This window comes from Neomonachus schauinslandi, chromosome 6, assembly GCF_002201575.2.
Source record: "Neomonachus schauinslandi chromosome 6, ASM220157v2, whole genome shotgun sequence".
NCBI classification, from domain to species: Eukaryota; Metazoa; Chordata; class Mammalia; order Carnivora; family Phocidae; genus Neomonachus; species Neomonachus schauinslandi.
In genome coordinates, this window is record NC_058408.1 from 50,578,887 (window position 1) to 50,595,284 (window position 16,398).

A 16,398-nucleotide genomic window follows, 5' to 3' on the forward strand; every position below is an offset into this window, starting at 1 on the left:
CCACGTGCCCCAATAGTTAATAGCCTTTTGAAGATATGATGCAAAAAACACCCAGAAAAATAAAAAACCCTCTTTAAGTCCAATATTTACCCTTTTAGCTGTTTTCATTTTTTTCTTGCATATCTGAGCTGGCATCTGGCTCATTTCCTTTTGTCAATATAACTTTTTTAACTATTTCTTGCAGAGCTGATAGTTCTGTTCTCTATGGAAGTCTAGTTTTTTTTTTTTTTTTTCTTTTTAGTACTTTTCATTATCTCTTTGCTTCTTTATTTTTGATGAAATTAGCAGTCATTCTTACAATTCTTTCCCTGAAGATAGTATAGCCTTTTTCTCTCTAGTTGCTTTTAAGATACTCTTTTTTTTTTTAGAGATACTCTTTTGACATTGGTTTTCTGTAGTTTGATAGTTTTTGGTTTTATTTAAAAAAATATTTATCCTGTTTGTTTTACAGTACCAGAGGATCTGTTCTTTGAGCATTGTGAAGGTTTATTCAGCCCTATGCTTTCCTTTTCCTCTAGTATTCCAGTTATATGTTAGAATGTTTTATATTATCCTACATATTTCTGGTGTTCTCTTTTTATTCCTTTCTCTCTACGAATTGGTATAAATAACTTATATTGGACTGTCTTTGAGTTCATTATTTCTTTCCTCAGCTTGTCCAGTCTGCTCCTAACCCCATCCAATGTTTTTTTATTTCAGTCTTTGTATTCTTCATTTTTTTTCAATGTTTATTTATTTAAGTAATCTCTACACCCAATGTGGGGCTGGAACTCATGACCCTCAGATCAAGAGGCACATGCTCATCTGGCTGAGCCAGCCAGACACCCCTGTATTCTTCATTTCAAAGATTTACATTTTGTTCTTTCAATTTCTTTTCTGTAATTCATTTTTTCACTTGTTTTGTCTACTTTTCCTCTTAATTCCTTAATAATTTTTAGTAATGTTTTAAAGTCCTTTTTGCCCATTCCAGCATTTGGATCATCTGTTAATTTCATTCTTTTGCCTGTTTTTTCTTTTGACTTTCCACCTTCTTTGCATGTTTTTTAATTTTTTAAATTGTAGTTTAGACATTTTGTATTCAGAATTGGTATAGAGACTATAGTAGTTAATACTATCTTCCAGAAAGGTCTTGCCTTTTCCATTTTCAGGGAGCAAGGATAAGAGATTGATTCTGGCCTAATCAGGAATTTAGCTGAGTTGGGGTTCAGTTGTTGCTTCACTTTCAGTCCGTTGACTTAAAGTGTATAGTTGACCCTTGAACAACATGGGTTTGAACTGTGCAGGTCCACTTACAGACAGGTTTTTAAAAATAAATACTATAAATGTATTTTTCTTGTGATTAAAAAAAAACATTTTGCTATCTCTAGCTTACTTTATTGTAATACAGTAATACAGAATACAGTATATAATACATATGCAAACTATATTAATCGACTATGTTATAAATAAGGCTTCTGGTCAACAGTAGGCTATTAGTAGTTAAATTTTTGGAGGGTTGAAAGTTACACATGGATTTTTGACTGTGCTGGTGGTCGGTGTCCCTAATTCCCTTGCTGTTTAAGGGTCAACTGTAGTATTTTACTTTTTAGTTTATCCCTTTTTTTATTGTTACTGTGGGAGTAACCTTTTACATTGTAATCTGAAGAGTATTGGTTACTATTTTTTAATTTAAATATTTTGTATTGTGAATGTGTCTGTATATACCAGTTCTTTGAAATTTTAGTTGCTTATTCTATGTACTATTTATATTGTCACTTTTTATAAATATTCCTTTTTTTTTTTTTTAAAGATTTTATTTATTTGAGGGAGAGAGTGAGAGAGAGAGCATGAGTGAGGGGAGGAGCAGAGGGAGAGGGAGAAGTAGACTCCCTGCTGAGCAGGGAGCCTGATGCAGGGCTTGATCCAGGGACTCTGGACTCAGGAATCATGACTTGAGCCAAAGGCAGGTGCTTAACTGACTGAGCCACCCAGGTGCTCCTATTCCTCATGTATTTTGAAGCACATGTTTTCTGAAATTGTTTCAGGGCCTCATTTATGTTCTTTACGTTTAATTATTAATTGGGTGTTTGTATTTTCTCTTTAACAATTTTTATTAAAAAAAATTTTTTTTTTGAAGATTTTATTTATTTGTCAGAGAGTGAGAGAGACAGAGAGAGCACAGGCAGGGGGAGTAGGCGGGCAGAGGGAGAAACAGGCGTCCCGCTGAGCAAGGAGCCTGATGTGTGACTTGATCCCAGCACCCTGGGATCATGACCTAAGCTGAAAGGCAGGCGCTTAACTGACAGAGCCACCCAGGCATCCCTATTAAAAAATTTTCAAAATAAAAACCTTTGCAATGCAGAGAGGTATATTAATTTACTAATATGATTATGGATTTAATTTTTTTTAAAGGATTTTATTTATTTATTTGACTGAGATACACAGCGAGAGAGGGAACACAAGCAGGGGGAGTGGGAGAGGGAGAAGCAGGCTTCCCGCTAAGCAGGGAGCCCGATGAGGGGCTAGATCCCAGGACCGTGGGATCATGACCTGAGCCTAAGGCAGACGCTTAACGACTGAGCCACCCAGGCACCCCTGATTATGGATTTAAAAATTTTTCTTCCAGCTATCAGTTTTTGGTTCATAATCTTTATTGTTTTCAATGCAAAGAACTGGAAATTACTTGACTTATAAAAAGATTTGTTATCTAGTCTTTACGTAAGAGTAATTAGTTTATAGAAGATTTGTTATTTTTAAAATAATATTTATTTATTTATTTGAGAGAGAGTGCATGCGTGTTGGGGGAGAGGCTGAGGGAGAGAATCTCAAGCAGATTCCCTGCTGATTGCTGGGTTCAATCTCAGTACCCATGAGATCATAACCTGAGCTGAAATCACGAGTTAGATGTTTAACTGACTGAGTCACCCAGGTGCCCCCAGATTTGTTATTTTTATAAAAAGTTTTGTTATCTAGTCTTTTTTTTTTTTTTTTTTTTAAAGATTTTTTTTTTTTATTTGACAGAGAGAGACACAGCGAGAGAGGGAACACAAGCAGGGGGAGTGGGAGAGGGAGAAGCAGGCTACCCGCAGAGCAGGGAGCCCGACGCGGGACTCGATCCCAGGACCCCGGGATCATGACCTGAGCCGAAGGCAGTCGCTCAACCGACTGAGCCACCCAGGCGCCCTGTTATCTAGTCTTTACTTAAAGTAATAAGCTTTTTTAAGCAGCAGTATTTTATTTATTTATTTTGCTCTTCTAGAGACTTTCATACCCTAGACACTGTATCAAGGTAAATTTCAGGGTGGGTAAAAGATACATCTTTCTCCCGCCTACCATCCCTTTTTAAACTTCTTTAGAGAATGAAAAGAAATTTTGAAAGAAGAGGTTGGAATTTAGAAATGGAAGGTTGTCTGATGAACAGATCAGTTTTAGGAAGACAAATATTGAAGGTTGAGAATTTGGGAATTAATTCCCTTTAAACTCTGTGTCTACATATGCTTTGAAAGGTCTACATGTGGTGGGGCCCCTGGGTGGCTCAGTTGTTAGGCGTCTGCCTTCGGCTCAGGTCTTGATCCTCGGGTCCTGGGCTCGAGCCCCGCATCAGGCTCCCTGCTCTGCGGGAAGCCTGCTTCTCCCTCTCCCGCTCCCCCTGCTTGTGTTCCCCTCTCTCACTGTCTCTCTCTCTATCAAATAAATAAATAAAATCTTAAAAAAAAAAAAGGAAGGCCTACCTACATGTATCCTCAGCTGTTGATAGCTGATGTAGCCAATCATAATACCAGAAGTGCATATCCTTTAGAATTTTTTTGACAGTTTTAAGGAAACTATGTATTGATACAGAGAAAAATTATCAGATAAAAGTAACATTTGTGTAAGATATGCAATATGACTCATTTGTGAAATTTTGCCTTCTTATTTTATAGATTAAAAATCTGAAGCCAGGTAGGGGAGACATTCATAAGATTTTACAGGGTTTTTGGGTTATAATCCTAGAACTTTTGACTTCCTGACATACCTGGGAAGTTTTGTCTTTTGTTTTTTCTTGTTCCCCTGCTCCTCTTTGCTTTTTCCTTCCTTTGAAAAACAAAAGCTAAGTAAAATATTCTCCTAATTTACAAAGTCAAATGATCTTACAAGGTTTATAGCAAAAAATCAGCAGTCCTCAGTTACATTACTCCTTCTCCTTAATATTAACTCCTCGGAGCAAACTTGTTTTTACTTACTTCTTATTCCTAAATAACATGCCTGCATTGTTCTACTTGGAAAGTCTTCCCTCAAGGAAGGAATGGAAACATTTCTTCCCTCAAAATTCCAGTTGCCTTCCTGTTGAGAATCTACTTAAAGTGAACTCTTCTTGGGAAGATGAACTCATAGTAACTAAGCTCATAAGGGCCATATTATTCATTTATAGTAAAATATATAAAGGTTAGTTAGACTAATCTTCTCATAGGTCTGAGCAGTATATTTTTACCCAGCTGGAAAGTTATCTAGAAGACAATATCAGAAGGATATGGAATTGGGACATGAAGAGTTAATGATACAATTCACATCTTTAATTGTATTGGGCTGTAATCAAGCAGTTGCTTCTGTTTTCATAGTAGAGATAATCTTACCTGATTTTTAGAATAAAAAAGTTAATTGCAGAAAAGATTAGAAAATACAGAAAAGTAATGTTTAATAAAAAATTGAAGCATATTCCTTTTCAGATGGCATACATGGTCACTTTTGAGACAATTGACTGTAAACCAGATGGGACAAATGTGATAAAACTTGCTATATTGCAGAGCACTAAGGGTGGAGAATAAGAGTCTAAATATATTTCTTCTTTCTTCTTTTTTTCCTAAATGTTTCTTTTCACTTTTATTCCAGTTTCCTCATCTGAAAATGAGATAATTAGGCTAAACGATCATATCATTTACGGAAGCTTTGGCAATTGTAAGAAATTATTAGAGAATTAACTTATTATACTTTACTTTTAGTAGTGGGTTAAATGACTTATTTAAAGGATTACTTTGCTGTTCAATTTCTGAGACAGTTCTAACAAAACATTGTATGGGTATTTTATTTTGATAAAATTGGCTATATTCTTCCCATTTTTAAGCATTTTCTTTTTTAATCGTCTATTGTTTCTTGTATGTACACATATTAAATTATAGTTTCAGAAATTTGCCATTTATCTCGTTTCTTGAAATTATTCCTTTAAAGAAGATTAAATTGCAGAAGAGATGCCATTTGCTAAATTGAATTCCAAGTGTACTTAGTTGGTCCTAGTTTTCCTTTGACCTTGAGGCTTGGGGGGCTTTTTCCCCCCTTCTTTCTACAAGTCAGTTGCATTCTTATTTACATGTCATAGTTGATAGGCTAAAATGAAGTATTCAAAATTAGCATTTTAAAGATAGTTTGTGCACATCCTTTGCAAATGAATTAACAATGTTAGCTGTGTATGTTCCTTTTTGTATAAAGATGTGGTCTCTGCTCTCAACCAAATAGTCTGTAGACAGTTATAGATAATCAGTGTAAAGAAATCTCAAAAAAGATGCAGAGGATATTTTTCATCATTGTTGGGACACAGAGCTCCTGTCAGTTTGTTCTGTGTGATAGTTTAACTTTTCAGGTATGTCTAAGGTCCAGTAAATACCAGTTTGTTTTGCGAGATGCCAGCGCATCACTTTTAAATCTTCATGATACTGTGTTTTATAAGTTTATTCAGTTGTGAAACATTAATTCAGTTATGTTAATTGGAATATCCTAATGTGATTGTCACTTCATATTTGTTCTCTCTTGTCCTTATTGTCTTGACTTAAACATTTCATTGACCTATTTTGCCTCTTACCTTTAAATATAAAGATTCCTTCTCCTCAGAGGGGATAGACTCTGGTAGTGGGATGTCCATGCCTTTGTGGTATGTGTAATATCTTAGTGATGTTCCAAATTTTGACTGGCTTATTCGTATCATCTGGGGACTTGTTAAACAAAGATTCCTGTTCCTGTGTTTATTTCAACAAATGCCCCAGATAATTCTGTTGCAGAGCAAGGTAAATGAAAATTTATTAATCTTTGTTATTTATTTATTTTTGTTTGATTTGGAAGTGATTTACTGGGCATTATTATTCTTCTTTTCAAATATATAAGAAATCAGAGTTACCTTTGCTTATAAGCCATCTCATTCCATTTTTAGCTTTTGATACTCTTTTACATATATTCATTCATCAGGTTCACCTGGAATTCCTTGGTTCTTTGTGTGAATTTTAACAGTAAAAGATAAATATTTGCAATTTAAATTTTATATCCAGAAAATGTCAAGCTTATAATTATCTTTTATCTGTTACATTTTTGTTTCACTTAATAATTTGGGTTATTTACTTCTCCCTCCACTCCATTATATTAAAAGATTTGTTTTTAAATGTTTGATTTTGACTGAAGTTTTCTATGGAAATATATTAATTCTCACATCTGTGTAAGTAGGTAATAACCACAAATAGTAAGTTTAATTTCTGAAAGGTATGGATTCCTTCCCATTTATTATGCTTCTTATTTTCTTGGAAATGAAATTCTTATGGAGAAAGTGATCTTAGTATCTAGGAACTATGTTGATTCCACTGTGATTTTTGTCTTGGTGTTCTGTTAGCTTGGTTGGAAGAAAAAGCTAGGACAGATAACAGAATTGCTATTTTCACGTAAATAGTTTTTTCAGCATGGTAGATGAGGAATGTAATTTAAAACACCTGTTTCTTACAATTTAGTTTTAGTTTTGGGGAAAATGCCTTGCTTTTTTTTTTTTTTTAAGATTTTATTTATTTCAGAGAGAGGAGAGAGAGAGGAAGAGCACATGTAGGGGAGAGGGGCAGAAGGAGAAGCAGACTCCCTGCTGAACAGATAGCCTGATTCCCGGATCCATCCCAGGACCCCTGATCATGACCGGAGCTGAAGGCAGAGGCTTAACCAACTGAGCCACCCAGGCACTCTGAAAATGGCTTGCTTTTAAAAATGCCAGTTAGTAAACGGGAAAACTGATTAAATAGAAGTAATAGGCTAACTTAAATGGATTCATGAATTTGCTTCATACTGGTTATACTGTGGTGTTAAAGAAAACTTTGAACTCGTAGTTATATTTTTAAAAGAACAATTATAATTTTCTATTATAGGAATCACATGCAGCCCAACTACAGATCCTTATGGAATTCCTCAAGGTTGCAAGAAGAAATAAGAGAGAGGTATATTATTTTGTATCTTTTACATAATGTTTCATTTACTGTTGCTGACTATTCCCATTTCCCCCCATTTTTGTAAAGGCATTTCGTGCTAAAAAGTTTATTTAAACATTTAAAAAGCATTTGAGTTGTAGGCAGTTTTCTAACTCTTTGTTATTTTAACTTCTTTTACCTTAGAACTTGATATTTTAAAAATCCCTTTTTGGAGATGTGCTGAAAAGTTTTTTGTAGGATTGAATACAATGACTTACCTCAAAGTGATAAAAAAATAGAAAATAGAATTATCATATGACAGCCTACCCTTCACCCTGAAAACAGAATTTAGGAAACTTCAGATAATAAAGTCTTAAGTAGAGAGTGTTGCAAATTTTTCTTATGGCAAAAATGCATACTGGGGGAAACTACAAGTAAAAATATTGCTATCTATTTAGAACCTGGAAAGTATAAGACATGAACGATAGCGAAAAGATAATTTATTTTATTAATAATCTTATAATCAGAATGTTTTAATTTAATGTTCATAAAATTCCTTAGTCATTTCACACTTATACAAAATATGGGAAATTAAAAGGCAAAATCCTGTGCTATGGGGAGAAGGCTAATATAACTTTGAAAGCAGTTTATATATTTAAATTCCTAACTGTCACAAATCTTATATTTTTATTTTAAGTTGTCTAATTAGGTTGTTTTTTTTAGTCATTTAAAAAATATATGTAATGTCTATAATGTGCTAAGTTCTAGGCTATTACTTTTGAAAATAAAAACATGAGAGATGTTTTTATTTTGATGAAGTACTGTTAGTGTGCATTGTCAGAACCTTTACATGATCTTAGTTTGATATTTCCCCTTTTTTTGATTATTCATGATGTCTATTTTTTAATTTTTTCTTAGTTCAAGTTGGATTTTTCTGTATTATGATATTGTTAATAGCTAAATATTCTTTATATGGTTTATGACTTTTTCTCTTATCCTTAAGTTTTGCTGAGCTAATAATTGTGATTTTAATATGTCTATTAACAAAAAACATTATCTTCACTATACTTTTAAAATTTATTCCTCTCTATTGCTTCTTGGCCTTTTGGCTAAGATCACGTGTAAAATTTATTCCTCTCGATTTTTTTTTTTCCTTTGTTGGTGGGTACTTTTTAAACTTTGGTATACATAAGAATCACCTGAAGATCTTGTTAGAATCCAAGTTCTGATTACGGGTGTATGTTTCAGAGCCCCATAATCTGCATTTCTAGCAAGTTTCAGGTGATGATACTTTTGGTCCTTGGAGAGTACACTTTGAGTAGCAAAGCTGAAAATGTTATATCTGGAAATAAAATTATTAATATGTACACTCAACATCTTTTTGTTATAGAAAATTCTTTGGAAAAGTGATGGTTTTTTCGTATTCCATATATACCTCCCAACTTTAAAACAGAATGTGAAATTGTTTTGCAGTAGTTCCATATGCTTCTTTCTGCCTTAGACTTTGAAACTTCATTGAAAGTGGGATTAAGGACATGAGAAATTACCTGATAATGAATGAATAAATGACTCAATTAAGTGTACAGTCCAAACATGAGGATGTCTGGGGGTTAAATTAAATGGCTCATCATTATCTGTGTCCTGCATTATTTAATGTTTTCGTTAGCCCCTGAGGTTTTGCATTGCTTTTCTAGGGATCTATTAATGCTTGCAAAAAAATTGTTAGATTCAAAAACTCTCCGGTAATAAGGATACAGCATGTAACTCTAAAAAAGAAACTGAAGATTCTGAGATTAATTCCTTCCTAGCAAGCTGTCAGGTTAGCCTGTCACAGTTTCATTTGTGCTGTCAGTTCCATGGGACTTCTGGGCTGGAGATAGAGGACTTTATTATGGCACATTTGGCACAGCTGCTGCACATTTGCCTGTTTCTCTGGCCCTCAAGCCCCGCAGGGGCGACATAGAGATGGGCTCAGGTGAATGGTGCACATAAAGTGGATTTATGTAACAACTAAGGAGCCCTGAGCTTAGGAAATCCCAGTCTTTTAAAGGGGTCTGCTGGAAAACCTGTCTAGTCTTTGCCCTTCAGGGAGATACTTTTTTTATCATATTGATCAGAAAACAAATCTGCCCTCTGTCCTGGAAAAAGTCACTATTTCTGTCTTGCCAGGGTATTTGCTGTAGAAACATCCTTGAAAAGATAATTTGGAACAAAAGCTATGACAGCATGTTCTGAAATGAGAGATATCAATAGAGGGTTGTTTCCTAGTAAGTGACTCTTCCTTGTGATAGGAATTTGTCCTCTCTCTGATGTGGTGGCTGATGGCCTTGACTAATACCTTCTAAGATACTGTGTTTGATCACATAGCTCTTAGTATCAGTGTTTCTATATTTTTGTCATTAAATGTCTGGGTTAATTGTGCTGTAGAATTTTACAGCTTAACTTTAGTTTGATCCTTGTGATTGGATGATTTCTTTTCCCCCCATGAACCATATTTTCTAGTGGTAGGCAATTTAACTGAGAAATGCACTAGTTCTAAGTACTTCAGGATATTGGTGCCTTTTTTGTGCACTGATTATATTGTCAATACATTTTGGTTTTCTTTTTTTAATGTACCCAAGATTGAGTGATTTTGAGTATTTCAGGTTTAATTATACAAGAGACTCCAAGGAGCTAGGTTAACAAAGTTTACAAATTTGAAAATTTAGTGCTAGGTTAACAGACTTTAAAAATTTACAATTTTTACAAAAAACTTAAAAATTACATTGAATTTCATAAATTTCCTCATAATTGGAATCAGGTACAGTAATGCTATGTAATCATAATAAACTTTAGTCTAGGGGTGCTTGGGTGGCTCAGTCATTTAAGTGTCTGACTCTGGATTTCATCTCAGGTCATTATCTCACGGTTGTGAGAACGAGGTGGGACAGGCTTTTTCCTGGGTGTGGAGCCTGCTTGAGATTCTCTTTCCCTCTCCCTCTGCTCCTCACCCCCTTCCTCCCATTTGTGTGCACGTTTTCTCTCTCTCTCAAATAAATAATAAAAAAAACACTTTATTTTAGGAAATTAGTTGATTAATACCTCAATTTAGTACAGACAGAATGAAGTGAATGATTATATGTTTTGCATATATTATAAAGTATTTGCATGCTTAATCCTCAAAATGAATGTAGTTGTTAGAGGTCTTATCTCCTGTTGTATAATTTATACTTGAACTTATTCAAGCAAAATATAGACTGAGCAGGAGGCAAACTACTACTTTTGAATTTATTTTCCTAAGATTAGCATTCAGACATTGGAAATTAACTTTGTGATCTTAGACTTAATTTTTATTGAGGTTATGATGAGTGTTGGTTTAGATATTGATATATACCAGTCTAAGAAGTTAAATCTGCTTTTCAGATTTAACATACTTATTTTCTTCAATATCACATCTTGCTAGTCCTTTTTGGGCTGTTAGAACCCTACATTCAGGGGCGCCTGGGTGGCTCAGTAGGTTAAGCATCTGCCTTCGGCTCAGGTCATGATCCCAGGGTGCTGGGATTGAGCCCCGCATCGGGCTCCCTGCTCAGAGGGAAGCCTGCTTCTCCCTCTCCCTCTGCCTACATCTCTGCCTGCTTGTGCTCTCTGTCTCTCTGTCAAATAAATAAAATCTTAAAAAAAACTCAAAAAACCCTACATTTAATTTTTGAGTTATTTTCCCCTACTGACTCTTTTTCAAATATTAAGAGAAGGGCACATAATAGTAGGCATTTGCATTAGTTATCTATTATTGTGTGACACGTTATGCTCAAATTTGATGACTTAAAAAAGAAACATTTAATATCTTGGGTCAGGAATTATGGTGCGATGTAATTGAGTGCCTTGGCTCAGAGTTTCTACCAGGCTACATTCAAGGTGTTGCCCAGGGCAGCAGTTACCTCAAGGTTTCACCAGGATAGAACCCGTCCAAGCTCACCCACTGGCTACTAGATAGAGATACCAATTTCTTGCCACATGGGCTTCTCCATAGGTAGCTTTCTACATGGCTGCTGGCTTCTCTCAAAGGGAGCAAGTGAGAAAGAGCATTTTGAAGATTGCACTTATATAATTTTTATAACTTAACCTTGGAAGTTACATCCGCACATGTGCTGTTTTCTGGTCATTAGAAGCAAATCATTAAGTCCAGCCCACACCAAGAGAGGGAATTACATGAGTGTGTGAATACTAAGTGGGAATCTTTGGAGGCTATCTTAGATTCTGCCTACCACAGCATTTAATAAGTATATGTATTTAAATGAAAATGTTATTCTTTCTTCATGGTCTGATTGACCAAAGGAGCTTTGGGTTTCATGTAAAAGCCAAATTTGTACTAGCATTTAAACAATTGTCTTATATTTAATTTGATTTAATTTTAAAATACACTTCTGGACATTTGTGGTACCTGTTTACTGTAATAGGGTAGTTTTGATAAGTCTTGGTTTCCTTTTGGTTCTGCTTGGAATTCCAGTGAGCTAATTTTACAGTGTTTTTATATGAAATAAAACATAGAAAAGTCCATAAAACAAATTTACAGTTTAAAGATTTATGGTAGAGTGACCATCCATGTAACTGCCATCCTGATTTAACAGTCAGATTATTGTTGGGACTCCCAGTGTTCCTGCCTAACCTTTCCAGATTATAGCTTTCTCCCTTGTGCCTTAGGTGGTCAGTATTCTGATATTTATCACCTTCCTGTTTTCCTTTATTATTTTGATACCTAAGTATTTATAAATTGCTTTTTTAAACTTCAATATATTTATTTCTGCAGCTTATAATGTTTGTTTTGTTCTTACCTTCTCTGACTCAATGTTAAGGTTCATCCATATTGTTATATATGGCTATCGTTGATTAGTTTTGTGTGTAGTATTTTATTAAATGAATATACCCCAGTTTTGTGGTTGATGGACTTTTGGGTTTTTTTCAGTTTTGGCCTATTCACAAACAATGCTACTATCTTGTATATGTACCCAGGTGTATGTATGCATATATATCTATGGTATGTATGTAGGAGTGGAATTGATGAGTCCTAGGACATATCTATCTTCATCTTTAGTAGATAACAAACTGCTTTTCTAAGTAGCTGTATTAGTTACTCTTGCTAGGTGTTGTATGCGTGTTCCTTTTGCACTGTATTCTTGCCAATACTTGGTATCACAATAGACTTTCTCAGTTTAGCTAATCTTGGGATTGCTGTTTCTTTGCGGTTTTAATTTGCATTTCCCTAATGACTAATGAGGTTGAGCATACTATGTTGGCCATTTGGATTTTTTGTGTATGTGTAAAGTAACTGTTTAAAGCTTTTTGCATCTTTTGTACTTAGCTGATATTCTTAATGGTTTGTTGAAAAATTCTTTGTCCTATCTATCTATCTCTATCTTCAGCAAATATTTTCTTCATCTAATTGGGCTGCTTATTTCATTATCTTGATGATGTAACTTGACGAACAGAAGTTTCTGTTTTTAAAAGAGTTAAATTTATTGGTCTTTTCTGTTATAATTAGTGCTTTTTGTGTTAGGTAAAGAATTTCCCACCTGAGGTCATGGAGACATTTTGCCATATTAATTACTTGAAGCTTTATTTTTTTTATCTTTCACATTAAGATTATAATCTGCTTGGGAATTTATTATTGTGTATTATGTGAGGGATAGGCAACTTTTCATATAGATATCTATCACTTGTCCAAGCATCCTTAATTAAAAAGTCCATCCTTTTCCTATTGCTCTCAAGCACCACCTTTGTCATGCATAATGTGTCCATATATGTGAGGGTCCATTTCTAGGCTGTATATTTGAGGGTCCATTTCTAGTCTCTCTTTTCTGCTTCACTGGTCTATTTGTCTATCTTTTTGGCAGAACTACATTGTATTAAATACTAGAACTTTAAGTTACTGTTTTTCTTTAGCAAATTCTTAGCTATTTATGGCTCTTGTTATTTCTATATACATTTTAGAACCACCTGGCACATTTTCATGGTAAACCTGCTGTGATTTTTATTGGAATTACTTTGACTCCAAAGATCAATTTGGGAGAATATATCTATATACAATATTGAGTCTTCTGACCCATGAATGTGGTATTTCTCTGTTTATAATTAAGTCCTTAAGAATGTCTTTCAAAATTTTGATATTTTTCAGAGTATTTATTCTTATATACCTTTGTTTTAGATTTTAGGTCTTAGGTCTTCATCATTTTTTTATACTATTATAAACAACGTCTATGTCTTCGATTTCCGTTTCTTACTGTTTGTTGCTGGTATATAGAAATACAGTTGGTTTTTATAGATAATTTTTTTTTTTTGTACCCAGCAACCTTGTTAAGTTCTCATTAATTCTAATAATTTATTTGTAGATTCTTTTATATCTTCTGTATACACATCGTCATCTGCAAATAATAAGAGTTTAGTTTCTTTCTTTATGATCCTTATATCTTTTATTTATTTTTCTTGTCTTACTCTGCTGGCTAGGACATCCGGTACAATGATGAATAGAAGTGGTGATAGCGGGGCATCCTAGTCTTGGTGCTGATCTCAAAGTGAAAGCTTTCGACGTGTCACCATTAGGTATGATGTTTTCTGGAGGTTTTTTTGTAGGTACTTTTTATCTTTCAAGGAAGTAAATTTCTATTCCCAGGTTCCTAAGAGAACTTTTTTCCCCTGTAATCATGAGTGGGGATTGAGTACTTTCTCCAAAAATTTTGTGCGTCTGAGGTGATATTTACTTTTTTTTTCATTCTGTTAATGTGAATAATACATTGGTTTAATATTAAAGGGCCTATCCACTTTGCACCTAAGGTGATCAACCATCCTGATTTCCTAGGTGTATTCTAGTTTTATCACTGAACATTCTGCATTCTAGGAAACCCCACCAGGATGGTTGTTTGCCCTACTTGTATTCCTTGTGTAAACCAAACTTGGCCATGGTGTATATCCTCTTCTATAGTGTTTGGTTTGCTGATACTTTGTTTAGGATTTTGCATCTATTTTCATTAGTGACATTGTGCTATAAGTTTTCTCTTACACTGATCTTGTCCAGCTTTGCTATAAAGATTGTTACTTTAATCAAATAAATTGGGGAATGTACCCTTTTTGTATTTTCTGGAAGAATTTGTATAGTCTAGGAAGGATATCTTTGCTGAATGTTTAAAGATTTTACTGAAGAATCTCTCTGGATTTGTTGTTTGCTTGCAGAAAGGTTTAAACTATTGATTCACTTACTGCAACTCTTACATGCCTATTCAGTTATTCTGTTCTAAAATAACAGAATAACTGTTATACAACAGTTACACTTACTCAGTTTTTGTTATAAATATCACCTGTGACATGTTATACTTTTTCTAGGAGTTGTCTGTTTCATCTAAATTTTCAAATTATTGGCATATTGGTTTTCATATTGTTTTGAATGCCCCCAGAGTTTTTAGTGATATCTTTCATTCCTGACTCTGCTTATTGCTGCTTTTTCTTTTCCTCTTTTTTTCTTGATCAGGTCTTGCCAGGGATGTATCAATTTTATGAGTCTATCTGAAAGAATCACCTATTGTCATTGTATGTTTTCTACTTTATTTTATTTTTTTTAATGATTTTATTATTTATTTTTTAAAAGATTTTATTTATTTATTTGACAGGGAGAGAGAGAGTGAGAGCAGGAACACAAGCAGGGGGAGTGGGAGAGGGAGAAGCAGGCTTCCTGCTGAGCAGGGAGCCCGATGTGGGACTCGATCCCAGGACTCTGGGATCATGACCTGAGCCGAAGGCAGACGCTTAACGACTGAGCCACCCAGGCACCCTGTTTTCTACTTTATTTTTGCTTCCCATTTTACTAATTTATGCTCTTTACAGTTTCTACTGTTTCATTTTCTTTGGTTTTATTTTATTGTTCCTTTTCTAATTTGTTAACTTGGATGTACATATTATTACGCAGACTTTTTCTTTTCCTAATATAGGGATTTAAGGCCATTTGCATCTAATGATTTTAGTATGGTATTCTGTTATTCCTTAGTTCAAAAGAATTTCTAACTTTCATTATAGTTTTTCTTAGGCCTGTGGGTTATTTAGAAGTAAACTTATTACTTGGACATTGGGATTTTCTTGTTGTCTTTCTGTTGTTGATTTCTGTTTTAATTACATTGTTGTCAGAAAATACTTTGTGTTTTATTCCTTTGAATATGGTATTTGCACTGTTACCTGGTGGTTAGTTAAATTTTGAAATATTTGTGTTTGAGAAAGAAAGCGTTTTTCTGCAATTGTATGCTGCCGTGTAAAGTTTGTTAAATGTATCATGAGAATTTTCTGCATTTTTAGTGAACTTTGTTTCCTTGTTAGGTGAATTACTGAATAATTATATTTGAGGTGAGTTTCTTCTAGACGCAGAGATTTTTTTATCCATTCCGCTAGATTCAGTCCTAATATATTTAGACCATTTACATTTAATGTAAATGTTATGGCTTGAGCCTATCATTTTATTATTTGTTTTATGTTTCTTTTCTCTCTTGATTTTTGTTGTTGTTTTGTTTTCTTCTTATGGGTTACTTGAATGTTTTTTAGAATTCCATTTTTATTTATAGTGGTTTTGAGTACATTTCTTTATAGATTTTTAGGGGTTACTGTAGATATTACATTATATTTATAACTTATCACAGTACTGGTATAGACATCTATTTACATTTGCTTTTAAATAAACCATCTCATTATGTCACCTGTAGTCTGATTTCTTCCTTCCTCCCTCCCTCCCTCCCTCCCTCCCTCCCTCCCTCTTTCTTTCTTTCTTTCTTTCTTTCTTTCTTTCTTTCTGTCTTTCTGTCTTTCTGTCTTTCTTTCTTTCTGTCTTGCTTGTTTTATGCTTTCTTTTCAACTTAAAAAAAAGTTACAGTCAGAGGACTGAATGAAGCTTATAATTAAGCCTGTCTGACATTACAGAATTTAGGTGTTAAGTATGTGTATGTTTATGGGGTAGTGGTATGGTGGTATGGTAAGACTAGTTTGTACTTCATATGGCTAAATGAACTTTGCTTTTGGTAGTAACTCATAGAATAAATATATCTGTATATGTGTATATGTGTGTATGTATATATATTTAAAGATTTTTTTTAACAGAAGTTTTAGGTTCACAACAAAAGTGAGAGAAGGGTACAGAGATTTCCCATGTACTACTTGCCCTCACATGTGCAAAACCTCCCCCGTTATCAGCATTCCTCACGAGAGGGTACATTTGTCATAACTC

General features: G+C 34.1%; 1 protein-coding gene across 1 annotated transcript in view; it reads left to right on the top strand.

The window, feature by feature from the left end:
• The window catches only part of COP1 (COP1 E3 ubiquitin ligase), a 270,124-nt gene that overhangs the window by 47,333 nt on the left and 206,393 nt on the right, over nt 1–16,398 (top strand). The window contains exon 6 of the mRNA XM_021682810.2: nt 7,125–7,193. Within this exon, the coding sequence (XP_021538485.1) occupies nt 7,125–7,193 (69 nt within the window). The remainder of the gene's footprint in view (nt 1–7,124; nt 7,194–16,398) is intronic.